At 48.6% G+C, this 18,643-nt stretch overlaps 7 protein-coding genes across 7 annotated transcripts; 3 read left to right on the top strand and 4 right to left on the bottom strand.

The window, feature by feature from the left end:
• Positions 1–617: 617 nt before the first annotated feature.
• PGRI_030730 (translationally-controlled tumor protein) lies at positions 618–1,350 on the top strand (the record flags this gene model as incomplete). The annotated part of the gene is made up of 4 exons (XM_040790786.1): positions 618–632; positions 693–978; positions 1,040–1,211; positions 1,266–1,350. The coding sequence occupies 4 exons, from the start codon at positions 618–620 to the stop codon at positions 1,348–1,350; spliced, it is 558 nt and encodes a 185-aa protein (XP_040647739.1).
• Positions 1,351–1,810: 460 nt separating this feature from the next.
• PGRI_030720 (putative C6 transcription factor) lies at positions 1,811–5,039 on the bottom strand (the record flags this gene model as incomplete). The annotated part of the gene is made up of 7 exons (XM_040790785.1): positions 1,811–2,834; positions 2,970–3,059; positions 3,107–3,177; positions 3,229–3,548; positions 3,595–4,609; positions 4,664–4,703; positions 4,756–5,039. The coding sequence occupies 7 exons, from the start codon at positions 5,037–5,039 to the stop codon at positions 1,811–1,813; spliced, it is 2,844 nt and encodes a 947-aa protein (XP_040647738.1).
• Positions 5,040–6,962: 1,923 nt separating this feature from the next.
• Positions 6,963–9,511, top strand: PGRI_030710 (uncharacterized protein; the record flags this gene model as incomplete). The annotated part of the gene is made up of 2 exons (XM_040790784.1): positions 6,963–7,765; positions 7,825–9,511. The coding sequence occupies 2 exons, from the start codon at positions 6,963–6,965 to the stop codon at positions 9,509–9,511; spliced, it is 2,490 nt and encodes an 829-aa protein (XP_040647737.1).
• A 192-nt stretch (positions 9,512–9,703) lies between these two features.
• xlnD (beta-xylosidase XylA) lies at positions 9,704–12,082 on the bottom strand (the record flags this gene model as incomplete). The annotated part of the gene is made up of 1 exon (XM_040790783.1): positions 9,704–12,082. The coding sequence occupies one exon, from the start codon at positions 12,080–12,082 to the stop codon at positions 9,704–9,706; it is 2,379 nt and encodes a 792-aa protein (XP_040647736.1).
• Positions 12,083–12,891: 809 nt separating this feature from the next.
• Positions 12,892–15,363, bottom strand: PGRI_030690 (putative ATP-dependent RNA helicase DBP6; the record flags this gene model as incomplete). The annotated part of the gene is made up of 1 exon (XM_040790782.1): positions 12,892–15,363. One exon carries the CDS (start codon positions 15,361–15,363, stop codon positions 12,892–12,894), a length of 2,472 nt encoding a protein of 823 aa, XP_040647735.1.
• Positions 15,364–15,684: 321 nt separating this feature from the next.
• Positions 15,685–17,349, top strand: PGRI_030680 (phosphatidylinositol N-acetylglucosaminyltransferase subunit A/GPI3; the record flags this gene model as incomplete). The annotated part of the gene is made up of 5 exons (XM_040790781.1): positions 15,685–15,701; positions 15,754–15,785; positions 15,839–15,873; positions 15,926–16,314; positions 16,362–17,349. 5 exons carry the CDS (start codon positions 15,685–15,687, stop codon positions 17,347–17,349), a joined length of 1,461 nt encoding a protein of 486 aa, XP_040647734.1.
• A 424-nt stretch (positions 17,350–17,773) lies between these two features.
• On the bottom strand, positions 17,774–18,590 carry PGRI_030670 (ADP-ribosylation factor family protein; the record flags this gene model as incomplete). The annotated part of the gene is made up of 2 exons (XM_040790780.1): positions 17,774–18,486; positions 18,542–18,590. 2 exons carry the CDS (start codon positions 18,588–18,590, stop codon positions 17,774–17,776), a joined length of 762 nt encoding a protein of 253 aa, XP_040647733.1.
• Positions 18,591–18,643: the final 53 nt, after the last annotated feature.

Raw genomic sequence — 18,643 nt, 5'->3', positions numbered from 1 at the left:
AATGATGAAGGAAAGAATAGGAATGCTCGAAAGATAAAAGATAAACGATCAGATCAGATCAGGAGACGCCCGGATTCGGGTGGCGCGAGCCGGAGCCAAGAAAAACCATGGTAATACCTGGGTGGACAGTAATTTTGTGTAAAATCACTGGGAAAAGTGATAAAATACAGTATTATATGGTATTACATAGGTTGATGCTGACTCAGTTTATACTTCGACTTAGGGCAGCACTGGAGGGAACCAAATTTGTTATAACAGTAACAACGAACATGCATTGATCTTATTAATTGCTTTAGTCGCTTTTCCTCTCTATAATAATATTCAAAAGTTTTTTGTACATATATATATTTGCCGAATTGCACTGTCAATGGATTTTCTATCCTGAAGTACCTTGAAGTACTAAATACTGCGCTAACGCAGAGCCAGTGGCGGTGGCCCAGACTCCCTGATACTCGTTGGGTACAAACCGAACAAACACAATCCCCCGCTCTATTTTTTTTTTTTTTTTTTTTGAAAGAAAAATCTCCCCCCACCTTGAAAGTGTTTTTCTTCCTTCCCCTTCCCGTGCCACCTTACTTTCTTACACCCTTGCCTATAATCCCAATTATTCCTCCAAAATGATTATCTACACTGTATGTTTACAGATCCTTGGATTTTATCCTCTTTCGAGAATCTCAACTGACACTAACTAGGACATCGTTTCCGGCGACGAGATCGTCGCCGATACCTTTAAGCTTGTCCCCAACAAGGAATTCGATATCCTTTGGGAGTGTGACTGCCGCAAGTACCTGAAGCGTGCCAACGAGGACTTCCAGCTCGAGGGTGCCAACCCCTCCGCTGAGGAGGGTGGTGACGACGAGGGTGGCGAGGGTGAGGCCACCATGGTCCACGATATCGAGGACCAGTTCCGTCTTGTCTGGCTCAAGGTTGAGGACGGCGCCAAGCCCAGCAAGGAGAGCTACAAGACCCATATCAAGTGTATGCTCGCCCATTGATCTTCATTTTGTCCGCGCAAACCACTGACTGTTATTTAATACAGCTTACCTTAAGAAACTCCACAAGAATGCCCAGCCCCAGTTCGCTCAGGCTGAGGATCCCGAGAAGGCCGAGAAGGAGTGGAAGACCAAGGCCGCTGGTGCCATGAAGAAGATCATTGCCAACTGGGATAACTACGATGTTCTCATGGGCCAGTCCATGGACGGTGATGCTATGTATGTCACCATATCACGACTTAACCCTTGAAATCTTAAACTGACTGTTCCTAGGCACGTCCTGATTGACTTCCGCGAGGATGGTGTCACCCCTTACGCTACCGTCTGGGCTGACGGTCTCAAGGAGGTCAAGGTCTAAGCAACTCTTCTCTCTAAGAAGGCGATAGAGTAAAAATGTACGCACCCTACACGAACAAATACGTCTTGGAAGAATTGCGAGTTACAGCTCAGACGCAGCGGCTACTTATTCCCCTTCCCTGGGCCTGTCTGTTCTAATAACCCTCTCGCATTTTTGTATCCCGAGTTACCGATCCATCGGATCCTCAAGAGTTACGCTTCATGAAATCATCTGTCATGTCCTTCATCTTGGCTTGTACTATGTAGTCCGTCTTCACTGTCATTGAACAATTCCGTCCTTGACACTAACAGTGTTGCGTCTTTGACTAAAATAAGAATGGGTATCCCGAAACCCTAAAACAACAGTCCCGTCATAGAATGAGTAAGGCGATAGCAATCATTAGATGGATATATATTTGAATTTTTATCGCTGATAAATCTTCTAAGGCTCTACCTTAAGCACATAATGGATACTGAGAATATCACGGCCAATCACCTCCATTGTTCCCATTCCAGGACGGAAAACTTCCTTCTGGAGAGGAGCCTGGAAGTGGAAGACCATTCACATCTGAATTAGGCATGTCGATGATGTTAGTGCCATTCGGGCTATTGCCATTGAATGTCGAGGAAGCCCCAAGATGGGTGAAGTCAAGACCCGCAACAGGATCCAATTCCATCAGATCATCTGCGACAGGAAGATGTTGCCCAAACACAGCATCCCACTGGTCCCAGTCGAAGTTGAGGTTGGGGTCAACCATCGATGGCGGCGTGGGAACTCTCATGGGTACAATTTTAGGAGACGCAGGATCCACGAAGGATATGCCACCTGAAGCAGCAATATCATGATCTGAATCCTGCAAATGCGGAGCGGGGGCGAGGGAGGCAGTAGCTTGCGTCGGCGGAGATGCAGCAAACAAGCGGTCCGTATTGGGCGATGGGGCGCCAATGCGGGGAGATATGACATTACCGACGGGGTTAGAATGGCGCCGGGAATGTGAGATAGGGGGTAAGTGTTTACTCTGGGGTTGGTATTGGTATCGTAAGGGACTGTTGGTAGCATCCGGGGTAGCAGGGTTCGAGAATGTATGTGAGCGGGTGATCTTGTATAATGTTTTGTAAACATCGCTGGGTTGGGGGGCGTGCGCTGCGGTATGACCGGCCGATCCTGGAGCTGGAGACCCTGGCCGAGAGGGACCTGAAGGAGGGGAGTCACAATCCGCGTGAGGGTCAACTGTCGAAGCAACCGCGGCCTGTATCTGGTCTTGTTCGGTCCAGAGTATTTGCGGATTGAGGCCAGCCTTTTGCCAAGCTTTCTGGCGAAGGCGGCGGATCATATCCCATGCCTCACGGCCACCGTCTTTCAATGGCCGCTGTGTTGATATACCGTCTTCGCCGCCCACGACACCTCCATCTGGGCCAGAAAGTGCGAGTATGCTGTCGATGAACGCGCGGGACCGGGATGCTTCAGGGCTGTAAGGTCGCTCATATAGGTCGATAAGCATGATCCTGTATCTCATTAGCGCGGTTCCCGTCACCTTGCTTATAGAGTCATACATAGTGGCATGCATTGGCTGATGATTACTAGAAAGAAAGGTCAGCTCCCATACCATTATTGGCCACCATACTAGAAGAAAGACTTACCCAGGCCAGCTCCAATGAAAAGGCTGGAAATCTGGATCCGTCGCAAGTTCGATAAACTTTTCCATAAAACCATGGCAATGGCGAAGTGCACTACCTATATTAGCACATTGACGTATTTCCCGATGGTATGTGCAAACCTCTGGCGTGCCGCTGGCCAAATTCGGCTGTGAGCGTTCTTCAGAAAAGGTTGGTAGGCCACGCAGAAGGCCTAGAGGAAGGTCAGTTGGGTACGAAAACAGCAAATATCGAGGAACCGAACCTTGTCAATATACAAAGAAAGAATTATTTTCGCCCATTTATGGAAGCAAACAAGAACAGGTGAATGATATTGTTCTGGGCATCCAGTGGAACCTTCGCCTGGAAGCTCTGTATCAGAAGAGCGGTCATCGGGGGATTTTGACATAGAAAATGCTCGGCTTGGTGTTGATAGATTATCAACATCCCTCCCCTCTGGAATCCTATTGATGATGGAATTCAGTTTCAGCTGCAAGTCAAGGAGTATGGACCGGAGCTCCTCCATGTCCTGCCTGGTGAGGGGCTTTGTTCCAAGCTGGATTTTCAATATTCGGCGGATAGCGCCTGGTGACAATTAGCCTATGTATTTCGAAACCAAAAAGGTACCCACGAGCCATAGTATATTTCCCTTTTGCGGTGAGGTAGTAGACGTTGACCATTGATGGGCCGCCGCAAACAGTGGGATCATCTGGATTATCGGGCAACCGCTCTCGCGAAGCAACCAGTTTCATGTAGGACTCAGCGGCAGGAGAACCTATCATTGTATCTTTCATTTCGCTCGTCTCGCATACATCCCAATAGTTCTCGTCGCTGAGGAGGGGAGGCAGACCGCTTGACATAGCAACGACGCAGTCCATATGCATGATATGCCACCATAGCCGGCGCCGGTACTCAGCTTCACATGGCTCTATACCAAACTTGGCTGGATCACGATGTAAGCCCATGGTTTGTGCAACCCTCATCGCGAGACTGACAAAAAGACTGCTCGCCAAAGGCTCTTCTTCTTTTGTAACAATTGTCTGTACGATGAGATAGGCAGCAAGGCCCTGGAGCGAAGGGCTGCGCGGGAATTTAATCTTCGTAAGCCATCTCGTAGTTTCTTCAGTATACACTGTCGAAAGGGCTGACCGCGATGATATATTAAATTCTGCTTTGATTGCTCGCATAGAAATCGTTACTGAGCCACCATACCATATCGCGTACAACAGTGGGATAAATGATGGATTTGGACACGGCTCTCCAGAATAGCTGCTGTAGTCATACCAATCCCAGAAGGAATTGTAGAGCTTAAGGATAGTCGGAGGGTGGATGATTGGACTGATGGCGTGTACACCGGAAATGAATCCTTTGTAAAGAATATGGCTTTGCCGTCTCGTCGGAATGTGATCAAGCATTTCTGGCTCCACCACCTTTTCATTGACCGAGGGAGAGTCACCCGAAGGGAAGATTATAGATTGCTGAAAGGAACAAGACCTAGGCGTGATTGAAGGTGTCGAACTGCCAGCTGATTCTCTCCATGCCTGTCGACCATCGGCATGCGAATCCGTTATATCATTATTCTTTTCGGGAGCAGCCTGATCATGTGAGCTATTTTGGTCTCTCAGTAATTGATTAAGCTCATTGATCTAGATGCAATTTAGTCAAAGTTGTCTACCAGGAAATTCCAGTGAACAGCATACTTCGCCCGCTATATAAGCCCAATACGTGGTACCGACATATCTAGTTATGGTTAGGAATTGTTGTCCCTCAAAATTAAGCAATTATGACCAACCTTGACCTTCCACCATCCTCTAGGCTCAAATGGCCTAGGTTTAGACTGCCGACCGGGTCTACAAGATCGGTAGCCTGACCGGACGGGATCGGGAATTCATCGTTGTTCGACTCAGCAGCAATGCGACGTGGGCTGGTGGATCTTGACTGTGCTTTGTTTCTGTTCAGACCATTGCTCGGCAGTGGGCCATCTAACTGGGCGGGTTCCACTTTCGCATCCAGGGCCGTTGCCTGTATTCCCACGTCCTCGAGGGCTTGGTCGCTCCCCCCGAGGCGTTCAATCATTGACATAAGCTTGTCGAGTCGCGATTCAATGGCACTTGGGTCGGGCTTTTCACCTGTCGACTCTGCCCGCCTCAAGTGTCCGTAAATCGACTGGAGTTCGTCGACATTTTCCTCTAATGTCCGGGGCGTCTCTCTCCTTCGTTTAACGCCATGCAAATTCTGGGAGGAGACATAGCGCTGATTGTCATCTTTGCGGAATGATACATCATAGATACACTCAGTGTTGTTCTTCACGCAGTTTCCACATATCGGATGTGTCTAGAAGGATATATATGTTAGCTTGAAACATGGGCCTCGGTATTGGTGGCAATCAGATTAATCTACCTTGTCACATTTGACCTTCCGACGCCGACATGTATGACAGCTGTAACTCGCGCGATTTCGGGTGATTTGGCGACCTCTAGCCAAAGGTCCCCTCAATGATGACGGAGCAAACGAGTTGTTAGGGACGGGACCCGATACGGGCTGAGCATTGGATGGGCTCTGGCTCATAGTCCCTGGAAATACATGAAAGTAAATTTAATTTCTATTAGCATGGAAGCGCGCAAAAAAATAAAAACAACGGCGCTTCGCCGACTGCGGGGTCTCTCTGACGGTTATCGGCGATCGAAGTGAACGGCCAATGATATCACTCCATTCTGAGGTCATCATCGGTGCCTGAATTTGCCTTATTCTGCAGGCAAGAATATCATTTGGCGCTTTCACTTTTTTCTTCCTGTCACTACCTTAATATATATCAGCACATCTGTCTAGTATTCTAAGAAGGACAAAAGGAATACTCATCTGAAAGACTTCGAAAAAGATGAGAAGACCGTATAAGCGGCCGACTGTTCTTGTCACACACAAATTCAGGCACCCCAGATCAGATCAAGAAACAAAAGTTTGATCTTGTATTATGATTATGATGGTTATTATTTCCATTATTATTCCCCCGACATGTCAAATTTTCTGTGAAAGACCTCACATTTGGGGAACTAAAAATACTCGAAACAAGAATTGTGTTTAAGCGCCGCTGCATGCAATCAACTACTCCGTACCCACTAGTTAGTTAGTCACCTGCTACTATTGGTAGATGAATATACAGCATTTCTGTTGAATGACCTTTTCCTTGCCAAGAAGACCCTTCCGATACGTAAACAAAAGTACATAGTACAGAGACAACTCACACGCTAATGCAAGACTGCGCCTTGAAGAGGATGCCTAATATCCAATCAATCTGGAAACCTGAACCGCAGACGGATGTACCGAACAGACGTGATGTAGTCCAGAACTTGGGGTTCGCTGTAGAAAAATAGCAAGTCTTTTGAAACCCAACATTTCTCATATACTCCCCCCAGGCAGCGTGTTACATCGAAACTCGAATAATAACCACGATGAGTTTCGGATTTAGCCTGGGGGACTTCGTTTCCGTTATTACTTTGGCTAATAAGCTCCGAAGGGACTTTGTTGGTGCCCCAAGCCAGTTCAATAGTATCTCTAGAGAGTACGTGCACATTGGAAACACAGGTCATTGGCCGGGAACTAATATATATCGTCCATATAGGGTTAGGGGACTGACAATCATCCTCCAAGACGTTGATGTTCAACTACCGGGTTATGATTGCAATGACCATCAACGAGAACAACTACAAGAAATCAGTCACAGTTGTGAGACCCTGCTAAAGGAACTTCAAGATGCCATCGGGAAATATAAAGTGGTTGAGTATTGTGGTACATCCTTCCACAAGAAATCTAGAAGTATATGGAAGAGGATGGCCTGGGAGCCGAAAGACATAGGCGAGCTTCGAGATCGCTTATTATCTAATGTGACATTGCTCCAGTCATTTTTGAGTGCTATATCAAGGTATCATATACCTTTTTTCCCCTCTATGGGCCACCTCGCATACCTGAGCATGACAAACATCTAACATCCATAGTCAAACGATGACTGCGACGAAGCAAACACTAGAGCACCTCAACCAGCGACAAGAAAGCAATGAAAACTCTTGCATTCTTGAATGGCTGTCTGCCGTTGATTACACTTTGCAGCAAAGAGATCTCCTAGATCGACGGCAAGAAGGAACTGGACAATGGCTTCTCGCTTCGGAAGAATATAAACATTGGCTTGACACACGCGGGGCGACCTTGTTCTGTCCAGGTATTCCGGGCGCGGGAAAGACCATATGTTCTGCTATTCTTGTGGAAGATTTGACTACGCGCTTTGGGGATAATCCGAATGTTGGTATAGCCTACATTTATTGCAACTTCAACCGACGAGATGAACAACAAGCCCAAGACTTGCTTTCAAGTCTGTTGAAACAGTTGAGCCAGCAGAGAACAACCATCCCAGATGTCGTAAAAGACATCTACAAGCGCTATAAAACCGAATCGAAGCATCCGAAATTCGAGAAAATATCGAACGCCCTCCAATCAGTCGTTTCCATGTATTCCAAAGTCTTCATTGTCATTGATGCCCTCGATGAGTGCGAGTCCACTTGTCGTACCAGAGTGTTGGGCGAGATCATGAAAGTTCATGCCGGTGCCAGAGCAAATGTCTTCGCCACATCAAGGCCCACAGAGATACATGATTTGTTTAAAGCTGGCGAGACATTGGAGATACGGGCTCACGAGGACGATGTTCGACGATATCTTGATGGCAATATGTTCCGACTACCGGGATTTGTGAACCGAAGTCCTACATTACAAGAGGAGATTATGGCTGTAATCTCACACCACGTTCAGGGAATGTGAGTCTCTCCAGGAGATTCCTTCTTCACTCAACACTTAGATTGCTCATATAACCCAGGTTTCTTCTTGCGCAGCTTTATTTTGAGTCATTGATCGGTAGAAGGTCAGCTAAATCTACCCGAACCGCTCTGGAAAGGCTTTCAAGTGGATCGGATGACTATACATATGACAAGGCTTACGATGATGCGATGAGTCGCATTCAAGGACAACTAGGAGAGCAGACTGACTTGGCCATGCAAACACTGTCCTGGCTAGCGTGTGCAACAAGGCCACTCACTTCATTAGAGCTCCAGCATGCGCTTGCAATAGAGGAAGGGGAATCTAGCATTGATGAGGAGAACATACCCGAAGTTGAAGATATCCTCGCTGTGTGCGCCGGTCTTGTTACCGTCGAAAATGAAAGCGGAATAATACGTTTGGTTCATTATACGACACAAGAATACCTCGACCGGAAGAAAGATTTCCTTTTTCCCACCGCGGAAAATGACTTGGCCAGGCTGTGTCTCGTTTACCTTTCATTTGACATTTTTGGATCCGGTATCTGTGAAAGTGATGAAGCCTTCGAGGAGCGTTTGGAAACACATCCATTCTACTCTTATGCGGCACTGCATTTTGACAGACATGCGAGGGCAATCAAAGATCTGCACTCTGGTGTGCTGGAGTTTTTGAAAGACCAGCCAAAACTTGAAGCTTCGCAACAAGCGCTCAGGGCTACTAAGGACCCGATGCGAAAAGGTTGGAGCCAAAAGTACCCTCTCTCAGGAACATTAAATGGTTTGCATGTCGCGGCATGCATCGGGATTCAAGAAGCAGTAGTTTATTTGATTGAACATGGGTACCCCGTCGACATCTGTCGTAACGGTGGATGGACAGCTTTGACATTTGCTATTTGCCACGGTCATTCGAATATCGTCCAGCTCCTCCTTTCCCGTGGAGCAGACCCAAACAAATCCGGAGAGAGCAGTACTATTCCGCTTTCATTGGCTGCCCAGCATGGCCAAGAAGTCATCGTCGAACTTCTTCTTCAGTGGGGTGCCGACGTTGATGGCCTATGTGAATGGTACGGAAGTGCCCTCGTCGCAGCGTGTGACAGGGGCATGCTGAAAACTGCGGAGATTCTCGTCAACAATAAGGCAAATATAAATGTCGAGGGCGAGCTGTACGGCACTCCTTTGGAAGCCGCCGCTTCGGCGGGTCACTGGAAAATAGTAACTTTCCTGCTTGAAAAGGGCGCTGAGCCCAACTCTCTAGGGAGCAGCGGGAGTGACACCGCTCTGCAATCAGCAGCACTCCAGGGCCAGGAAGATATTGTGCAAACCTTGCTCAGCCACCATGCTGATGTCAACCATCAAGCAGGATCACATGGAAACGCACTGATCGCAGCTTCGATGAGCGGGAATCAGAATATAGTGCAAATGCTCCTCGACAGCGGCGCCAACATAAATGCGGAACATGACCGTGGAACAGCTCTGATAGCTGCTGTTACAAAAGGGAAATGTCACATAGTAAAAATGTTACTTGGCAACGGCGCCGACATTCATGGTCGCGGTAGACTACATGGCACTGCCTTGCATGCAGCTGCCGCGATCGGAGATAGTCAAATCGTCCAAATGCTTCTTGATCGAGGTGCTGACAGCACCATTCGTGCTGGCTTTTACAGAACGCCTTTTCGAGCAGCCATGATGGGAGGTCATCGGGAAGTTGCCTCAATCCTCAGAACCCATGGGCAGCACTCAAACGTCTGAACTTTTTTCTGTACAGGATATAATGGTTTGCTTTAAGATATAGCATAAAGATGACACTCATGAAATGTACTTAGAAATAATGGAGGTGGTAACTGGTCCTTTTCTTGTTGTTAATATTCACCAGACATTGACATGTATCTATCCATATATCTATCATATTCGACTACAATACACACTTACGGAAGCCACCTTTCACGAAGGAAGAACAAGTTGCTCCTCCTTTGGCCAAGTAGCAATAGTGGTCGCATCACCGGTCAAAGTGAACGACAGCACAGCCGAGCGCTCATTGTTCAGTGCAAGTTCATACTTGCCGGGATACACGATGCGGTGACCATTCTCATCAGTGCGAGCCACATTGTCGAGTGAAATGGGAATTGTCATGGTCTGAGCGGCTTGGGGATCAAGTCCACCGAGGCGATCAAAGCCAACCAGCCACTTGTTGGGGTGCGGGCTTGGTCCGGCTTTTGTGTTGACAAAGGCCATAGCGGTATAGTCAGAAGTGACAGTACCAGTATTTTTAACTTCAACAGTGTAGTTCATAAACGGGACTTGTTCGACCACATTGTATCCATCGTTTGAGCGTGACAGAAGCTTGGCAATATCGTAGGAATCACGACTCTTGGTTTCGCTGGAGTGGGCTAGTGATGCCTCGAATGTTGTGTAGAATAGCCCATGGCCAAATTCGTAAACTGGCTTGCCTGTATACCACATGTAGGTCTGCCCAGGGTTACTACCCTTGGGACGCAAACTCATGTCTGTAGCGGGGAATTGAAGAGCGTACTCAGCAGGATATTGAGTGACTGTCAGACGACCAGCGGGTGCACGCTTTCCGGTGAGAATGTCTAGAATTGCAGGACCACCAGATTGTCCGGGGTAGCCACCCCAAACCAGAGAGTTGACATTTTTGTTGGCCTTGAGCGATGAAGAGTCCACTTGGCCACCGCCCATCTGTAGAACGACCAATGGCTTGCCTAGATCACTCAGCTGTTCGATCAGCTGGAGCTGATTACCAGGCCAGGTAATATTTGCGCGATCTACCCCCTCTGCCTCGATGGTGTTGTCAATCCCACCGGCGAAGATGATCACATCAGACTTCTTTGCAGCGGATACAGCAGCCTCAAATCCAGCAGTGGTTTCCGAGGAGATATTGGTACCAAAAGCATAGTTGACCTCAAGGTCGGATGCCTGTAGGGCAGCGAGTGGGCCGGTAAGATAGGGCGCTGCGCCATAGTAATTTCCTTGCATTGTAGTTGTTACATTTGCCCATGGTCCAATCAATGCGACGCTGCGGGTGTGCTTGGACAGCGGTAGAGTGCCATCGTTCTTGAGAAGGACAATTCCTTCTACGGCAGCCTCGTATGAAATGTTCCATGCATCGGTGGCAACAACATCAGACCAATCAAGGTCCCGGTATTTGCTATTGCTGCCATCAAAATAGCCCAGACTGACGAGGTTAGAATAGAAACGGGTGACAGCACGTTCGATTTCACTGCGAGAAATTTCGCCCTGGGAGAGCGACTCATTTAGGTAGAGTTGATATGTCGCACCGCAGTCAATATCTGTCCCTCCCTGTATACTTTTCGCCGCAGCGAGTGAGGCAGTAGAAGCATACAAGTGGGGGTTGAAGACATTGTAGACAGAGTCGCAGTCGGAAGAAACATAGCCATCCTCGACAAAGTTCCAGGTGTCACGAAGCAGAGTCTGGAGCAAGAAAGAATTGGCCGACGAGGGAACACCATTGACTGCATTATATGACGACATCACACTATGAACTCTGGCATCTCTCACTGCTGTGATAAACTGGGGGGTGTAATAGCTAGCGAGATCGTATGAGCTGATTTTCATATCATTTCCTAGTCTTGAATGGTTGGCCCAATTCTCGATGTCATAGCCAGCGAAATGCTTAGCAGTTGCAGCTAATTTCAGATCCTTTGGGTCTAAGCCACCTTGAACGCCCGTAATGTATTCAAATCCGTAAATCGAGCAGAGTTGGACATCCTCGCCTGGAGTTTCCTGTCCACGGCCCCAAACTGGGTGGCGGAAGGAATTGATGTTGGGTGCATACACGTCAAGCCCAAATCGACCACCATTGTTGAATGCTCTGCCTTGAGTTGATATGATCTCACCGATTTGATTGATCAAGGTGCGGTTCAGGGCAGCCATGGTGAGGATGGGAGATGGGAACGATGTAGCCCAGCTGTAGTCCCCGGACTCGGTAAGATTCGCTCGATCCAAGCCATGTAGAGCTTCGCTCCAGACTTGGTATGGTGGGAGCCCCAGCCGAGGAATTGCGGGAATGACGTTTCCAGAACTGTTCACGAGCTCTTCCAAGGTGAACATGGAAATGAGGGCAGCGGCTCTATCGTGGGGCTTTGCGGTGGTGTCACAGACGATCGTCTTGCTGAGTGGGCCATTGGAGCAGTCTGGAAAAGAGAAATCGACCTTTGCCATTGTTTCAGGGTAAAGATCCGGCTGTGACTTAGTATTATAGTCCGCATAAGTGGTGTTGTCCTGAGACAACGCGGTCGGCGCGAAGGCCGCGATCAAGGCGAGTAGCGGAACGACAGGCATTGTAGAAGTCTGTCTTTGAGAGCGAATACTCATGCATCTTTGGCCATGATGCGGGAATCAACTTATAGTCTGGGGTATGAAGAGACACCCCCACACATTTGGACCTAATTTGGAACTTTCACAGTCGATCCCTAGGGATTTCGGGTATTTCAGTCAACCTTGGAAGGAAAGGGACATTTGTAATTTAGAATTTAGCCTGAAATTCGTTCCGGTTGCCGATGCCTGTCGATCATGTCTCTGGTGGCTGTTCAAGGGGGTCAAAGGGGGAGGTGCAGCATGGGTGCCTATGGATATACCAGGGTAGAAATCCCCCGTTTTGCTTTCCTCGAACTTCGCTTCGACCTTGCAGTAGATTCAGAAATCACTAGAATTAACGCTCTCACTACTCATAAAAGGTACTACCTAAAGAGGTCTGAGATCTGAAGTCAGAATTAACCTCCTGGGCAAAAAAACAAGCTATTCAAGCCATCCGCTGAAGAGTGATCGGATTTGCCCGGCCGTACCCGGCAAGTTTAGCCTGAAATGAGCCTTCACATTAATGATGAACGCATATCTGGGCATATTGAATTCATAAGAGGCCCAAACCCCGCATGACCGGGTAATGGGGCAAAATATGTCCGAAGTTTTGCCGATGTACGTCTATGTTGTATAGCCTTTTGGGAGATGAACTTCCCTGTAATTAAGAAGAGTACGTAAAACATGAGACTGCAAAACTTGTGAACAGATTATGATACAAGAATACCGCTATGAATGCAGAACACGTAACCACTCATAAAGTACAATAAATCGCAAACACATATCAGACCAGACTAGCCACGCTTGACCTCTTGCTCAAGCTTGTCCAACGCCTTGGCATATTTGGGCTTGAGTGAGTCCAATGCGTCGGCCTTGATTTGCACACGTTCGATGTTTGATGTGCGGGTGATCCGGCCGTCCACGCTAGCTGCGATCTCGTTGGCAAACCAGCGGCCCTCACGATGAGCAACCAGGGACCAGGCAGAGCCTGCGCGGCCGGCACGGGCAGTACGTCCAACTCGGTGAACATAGGTAGTGATGCTGGTAGGGATATCGTAGTTGATGACATGAGTCAAGGATTCCAGGTCAAGACCACGAGAGGCACGATCGGTAGCCACGATCACTGAAATGCGGCCTTGTCGGTAAGCCGTCAATGTCTTGCGAGATGCGGAGGATTTGTTGGATTTAATGATAGTTCCCACGCGCTTAGCCAACGCGGGATGTAGTAGCGAAATGAGACGCGCAAGTCGAGAGGCAGACTCGGATGATTTGGTGAAAATCAGAACAGTCTTTCGCGAGGGCGAGGGAACCACTTCCATAGCGTCGGATTCCGAGTCAGATGAGTCCGAAGAATCCGAGTCCGAGTCCGAGTCTGAATCAGACTCCGAATCAGAGTCAGACGATGAAGTGTCATCATCAGACGATTCATCAGAGCTAGTACCATCATCGGAGCTAGTATCATCATCAGAGCTAGTATCATCGTCAGAGCTAGTATCATCGTCAGAGCTAGTATCATCGTCGCTGCTAGTGTCATCTGAACTAGAGCTGTCGGAGTCGGATGAATCTGATGTGCTCGGAGCTTGGTCCCCACTAATCTTAATGTGAGAAAGAAGAAGACGCAACAGATACAGCGGCTTGAGAGATCCGTCGCCAACTTGAACGATGTGCTCAGACAGAGTTGGGGGTAGGGCAAAGTGAGCATCGGGATGAATAGCAGATGGGTCTTCTTCGTCGGCAGCATCCTCAGACCCGATGATAACCATTTTGGGGTTGGCAAGGCGTAGGGAGTTGAGTTTGGAAATGTCGCGTGTCATTGTTGCACTCAGAATCACCTTTCGAGGAGGTTTGGCGTCAATTGGAAGTCCAAGTTCAGATAACAGCTTTCCACCAGGCCCAAAGGTCTCGGGGGCCTGTCGACTGTTCAGCGAGTTCATAACAACATCAACCCACTCCTGGAAGCTTTCGTTCAAAAGACGATCCGCTTCATCAATCACCAGCCATTCAAGATGTTTGAGGGTGAATCCCTTGGTGTAGCGAATGTGGTCAACGAGACGGCCAGGAGTACAGATAAGAATGTCGACATTAGGCTCAGATTGCTGGATATGACCCGGAAGAGACCCGTTAGAGTCAATTGCCTCGCTGACACAATCTTCCAGGCTCAAGTTCATCCAGTCATTTCCTTTAAATCCGTCACGCTGTTGTTGTTGAATAGCCGGGTTGTAAACCTGGTCCACGCGCATCAAGAGTTTCTGCTCATCTTTGATAGCCACATTACCGACTGCACTTCCAATATGAAGTCTGGATCCAGAAGCACATAGCTCACAGGATTCGCGAGCTTGTTTCACCAGTTCTCTTGTAGGAACTACAATCAATCCTCTAAGTCTGGAGGCAGGTCTCGGTGGCAGAGCAGTAACAAGGGGAAGAACATAGGAAAGTGTTTTTCCGGATCCAGTCGCCGCAGAGATACAAAGATCTCCGGGGTGGTTTTGTTCTCCCTTCAAAAGGAGAGGAATGACTGTAGACTGCACAGCAAAGGCTTCTTTGTAGTTCTGTTGTTCAAGGATTTTGAGAAGATCTGGCTTTATTCCGAGCTCCGAAAACTTCTTTGTGTCCTGAGCTGATTTGCGCAATGGATTGGCCAGCCAGGGGGGTAGAGATGAATATGTTGGGATTTGCTCTACCTCGGGCGGGTTTTCAGGCTGAGGTAGCCGCTCAAGACCCTGTGCGTAGACAGCTTCGACAGCAGGTGTCTCATCTTCAACAGCTTCGGATTCAACTTTTTTGGCCTTGGCACTAGATACTGATTTGGTGCGCTCGAACTTTGACATAATCCCAGAATGCTTGTTCTTCGATTTGCGTTGTTCGACCTCCGGTGCTTCAACTTCTTCATCGTTATCTCCTGCAATCACAGATGTAGCCGCATCATCCAATGTGTCGCCCGATCCAGCGCTCTTTCGCTTGCTCTTTTTTGATTTTCTTTCCGTTTCGCTGACGCTGCTGCGCGACTCTGCAACATCCGCTTTTCTGCGGTCTGACGAGAGAGTACTTTCTTTCCGGGACGTCTCCGGGGAATTCGATCCTTGAAGCGCATCCTTGAGGTGCTTGCTCTTCTTAATGCTGCCATCATCTGTGGCCTCTCTGATCGGCAAGCTCTCGCGTTTCTTGTGCTTCTTCGTTGGTGTGGGAGTAGTCGCAGTGGGCTGAGAGCCATGAGGATCTCTCTTGCGTTTGTGAGACTGAGTAGTCTTGGGAGTCACATCAACCATCTTAGAGGACTCGAGTCCCGAATTTTTGCCCACCATTCTCATTTAATTCCGCCAATGTCGGAGTTGGCGTTGGATGCCTCGTGTGGATCAAATTCCTTTTCTCTGAATCTTTTATGCCGGCAGAAGACATAAAAGCATCACCGCTCTAGGTACCGCCCTTCTTATCGGGACAGCTTCCTCAGATATCTCCAGGTCTCCTATCTCCTATATTTGGCTTGGATGGACTGGTGTTTTGGGCAGCAGGTCTGTTCGCCATGGAAAGAAATTTGACACAAGCAAATCTGACACCTCGGAGTTTTCGCCCCGAGACCAACAGCCACGATGCCGTATAACATCGCGTCAGTATTTGGCCTATCTACTTGTGATTGCTTGCTAACCACGCGGTTATAGAATGGTCAGTGACTTCTTTTTTCCCCAGTCAGGTATGTTTAATTATTTCTCCTATGGTTTAATGCAATTGCTGACTTTTATCTAGGCGGAGTTGAGAGTCATATATACCAATTGTCGTCCGTAAGCACTTTACCTAGTCGTTCCACCTGCGCTATTTCTCATTACTTCGCAGAAACTCATTGATCGGGGACACAAAGTCATTATTATTACCCACGCGTATAAAGGACGCACTGGAGTCCGTTACCTCACCAACGGATTGAAGATCTACCACGTTCCATTCTTCGTCGTCTACCGCGAGACGACATTCCCTACCGTCTTCTCTTTCTTTCCCATATTCCGCAATATCGTCATCCGAGAGGAGATTGAGATAGTCCATGGCCATGCCAGCTTGAGTAGCTTTTGTGCAGAGGCCATTCTCCATGCGCGTAGCATGGGACTACGGACTGTCTTCACAGATCATTCCCTCTTCGGATTCGCTGACGCAGCATCAATTCTCACCAACAAATTGCTCAAGTTTACACTGAGTGATGTTGACCATGCGATTTGCGTCAGCCATACTTGGTAGGTCACCTGCGGTCGTATCGCACGACTCAACTGACAAGTTATAGCAAGGAAAACACAGTACTCCGGGCTTCGTTGGATCCATTAATGGTCTCGGTCATTCCAAACGCCGTGGTAGCGGAGAATTTCTGCCCTCTGTCTCAAACTACTCGTGCGCCTGATCAGGGTCTGAGCTCCCCCGCCGATGCTCCAATGTCCCCCAGAAAAATCGGGCCCGATGATCCGATCACAATCGTGGTCATCTCCCGTCTTTTTTACAATAAGGGAACTGATCTGCTCATTGCATCTATTCCGCGGATTCTTGCCTCCAATCCCAACACTCGCTTTATCATCGCAGGATCAGGGCCCAAAGCGATCGACCTCGAGCAAATGCTGGAACGTAACGTGCTCCAGGATAAAGTCGAGCTTCTAGGTTCGGTCAGACACGAGGAGGTTCGAGATGTGATGGTGCGAGGTGACATTTATCTCCATCCCAGTCTTACGGAAGCATTTGGAACAGTCATTGTTGAAGCTGCTAGTTGTGGTCTTTACGTGGTCTGTACCCGTGTTGGAGGCATTCCGGAGGTTTTACCCCAGCATATGACAACATTTGCCAAACCGGAGGAGGACGATATTGTGCTAGCAACCGGCAAGGCAATTGCAGCTTTGCGCTCGAACAAAGTGCGAACGGACCGATTTCATGACCAAGTGAAGATGATGTATTCATGGCGGGACGTGGCCGCGCGCACCGAGCGCGTATATGCAGGCGTTGTTGGCGATATAAGTCCAGAGGAATTCTACGGTTACTATCCAGGCCAGGGCTGGGAAGCGAGTGGAGATCGCGTCCGCAGCTTTGCGCTAATTGACCGGTTGAAACGCTACTACGGCTGTGGTGTCTGGGCGGGCAAGCTGTTCTGCCTTTGTGTCGTGATTGACTTCTTGATCTACGTTTTCCTTGAGATGTGGTTTCCCCGAGCCAACATTGATATCGCACGAAGTTGGCCAAAGAAGCAACCGGCGACTAAATCTCGTGAGACCACCGGAAGTATTCGCTGAGCCAAAAAAAAGGAAAAACGCAAAGCACAATGAAGCGAAACACTCCTCGGTACAGGGCATACTGGCCTGAATATCTCTCTAGTCCGCTCTGGATTCTACGCCTATCCTGCTTTGTCTCGGACAGCTCATGGCTTCATCTGACCGCCCCCTTCACCCTCTCATGCGGCACAACCCATTCTTACATATTCTCACACATAATACCAATATATAATGTCTACCCGATGGAATAAACTGCCCAGAGCCATGATAGTTTCACCCTAAATGAGGTGACCGGTGGTTGATAGTTGACTAGACTTGATATCGAATAGACTCCATTGGTATATTAACAGAAAATGTAATTATCATGAACAAACGCCATTATGCACCTTGATATGCTGCGCTCGGCATCATGTACGAGAATGGTCAGCAGCACCTCAACTTTGAATCAACGCATGACTGGAGGCCGACCCTCTTTGTTCCACTTAACACGACTTTGTACCCACTCCACAGCTGCCTGGACACCGGACCCAAGCAGCGCACTGACCGGCAGCACACGGCTGTCACGGACGCCGCCTCCTGTTTCTCCTTCAAATACCTTCCGGACGAGTCCTTCCTTGATGCGAACCACTTCCACGCAGTCCTCGCGGTCCTGCTTATTTGCTAATACCAGGATAGGAACCCCAGCCACGTCGGCATTTTGTAAGACCGACTCGAGGACTTGGCGACACTCGTCTAATCGGCCGAACTCACTGCTCGCTGCGTTGATTCCAACGCTTTGCTCTGAAAAGGCCTCTGCACTTGTGCTCCCTCGTGTGCCGTTGCGTGCTGGTCCTGCGACGGAGCTTGCGCGCCGAGCAAGTCGTGTGATATCGGGATCCTGACCAACATCGGCACTGTCGACAACGAAAATGATCGCGTGGCAGCTAGAGTAGTAGCTCTGCCAGAGACCGCGCATCGATATCTGACCTCCCACATCCCAGATCTTCAAGTTCATGTCTGGTAAAGATATTGTTGCGACATTCTGCCCGACGGTGGGGACGGTCTTTCCGGGGTTTGGCGCCGGGGCGCCATCGGAACGGGGTTGGTACAGCGCCTTGATCTGGGACAGAAGAGTTGTTTTGCCGGCGTTGTCTAAACCAAGCAGGATAACAGAATACTCTATAGTTCAAGATAGTCAGCCTTGGAAGGTCATGCGATCGAAGAACGTCGTTACCTTCTTTGCTCGTGGCAGCTAAGTACAGCGACTTGGCCAGGTGATACATGATCGCGTTCCCTATGGGGGAGCTGCAAGGCCAAGCGCAATTGCAATTATATA

The sequence above is a fragment of the Penicillium griseofulvum genome (assembly GCF_001561935.1).
Source record: "Penicillium griseofulvum strain PG3 chromosome Unknown contig_80, whole genome shotgun sequence".
In the NCBI taxonomy this organism is placed as follows: Eukaryota; Fungi; Ascomycota; class Eurotiomycetes; order Eurotiales; family Aspergillaceae; genus Penicillium; species Penicillium griseofulvum.
Note: the sequence above shows the minus strand (reverse complement) of the source record. Positions and strands in the feature narration are given on the sequence as shown.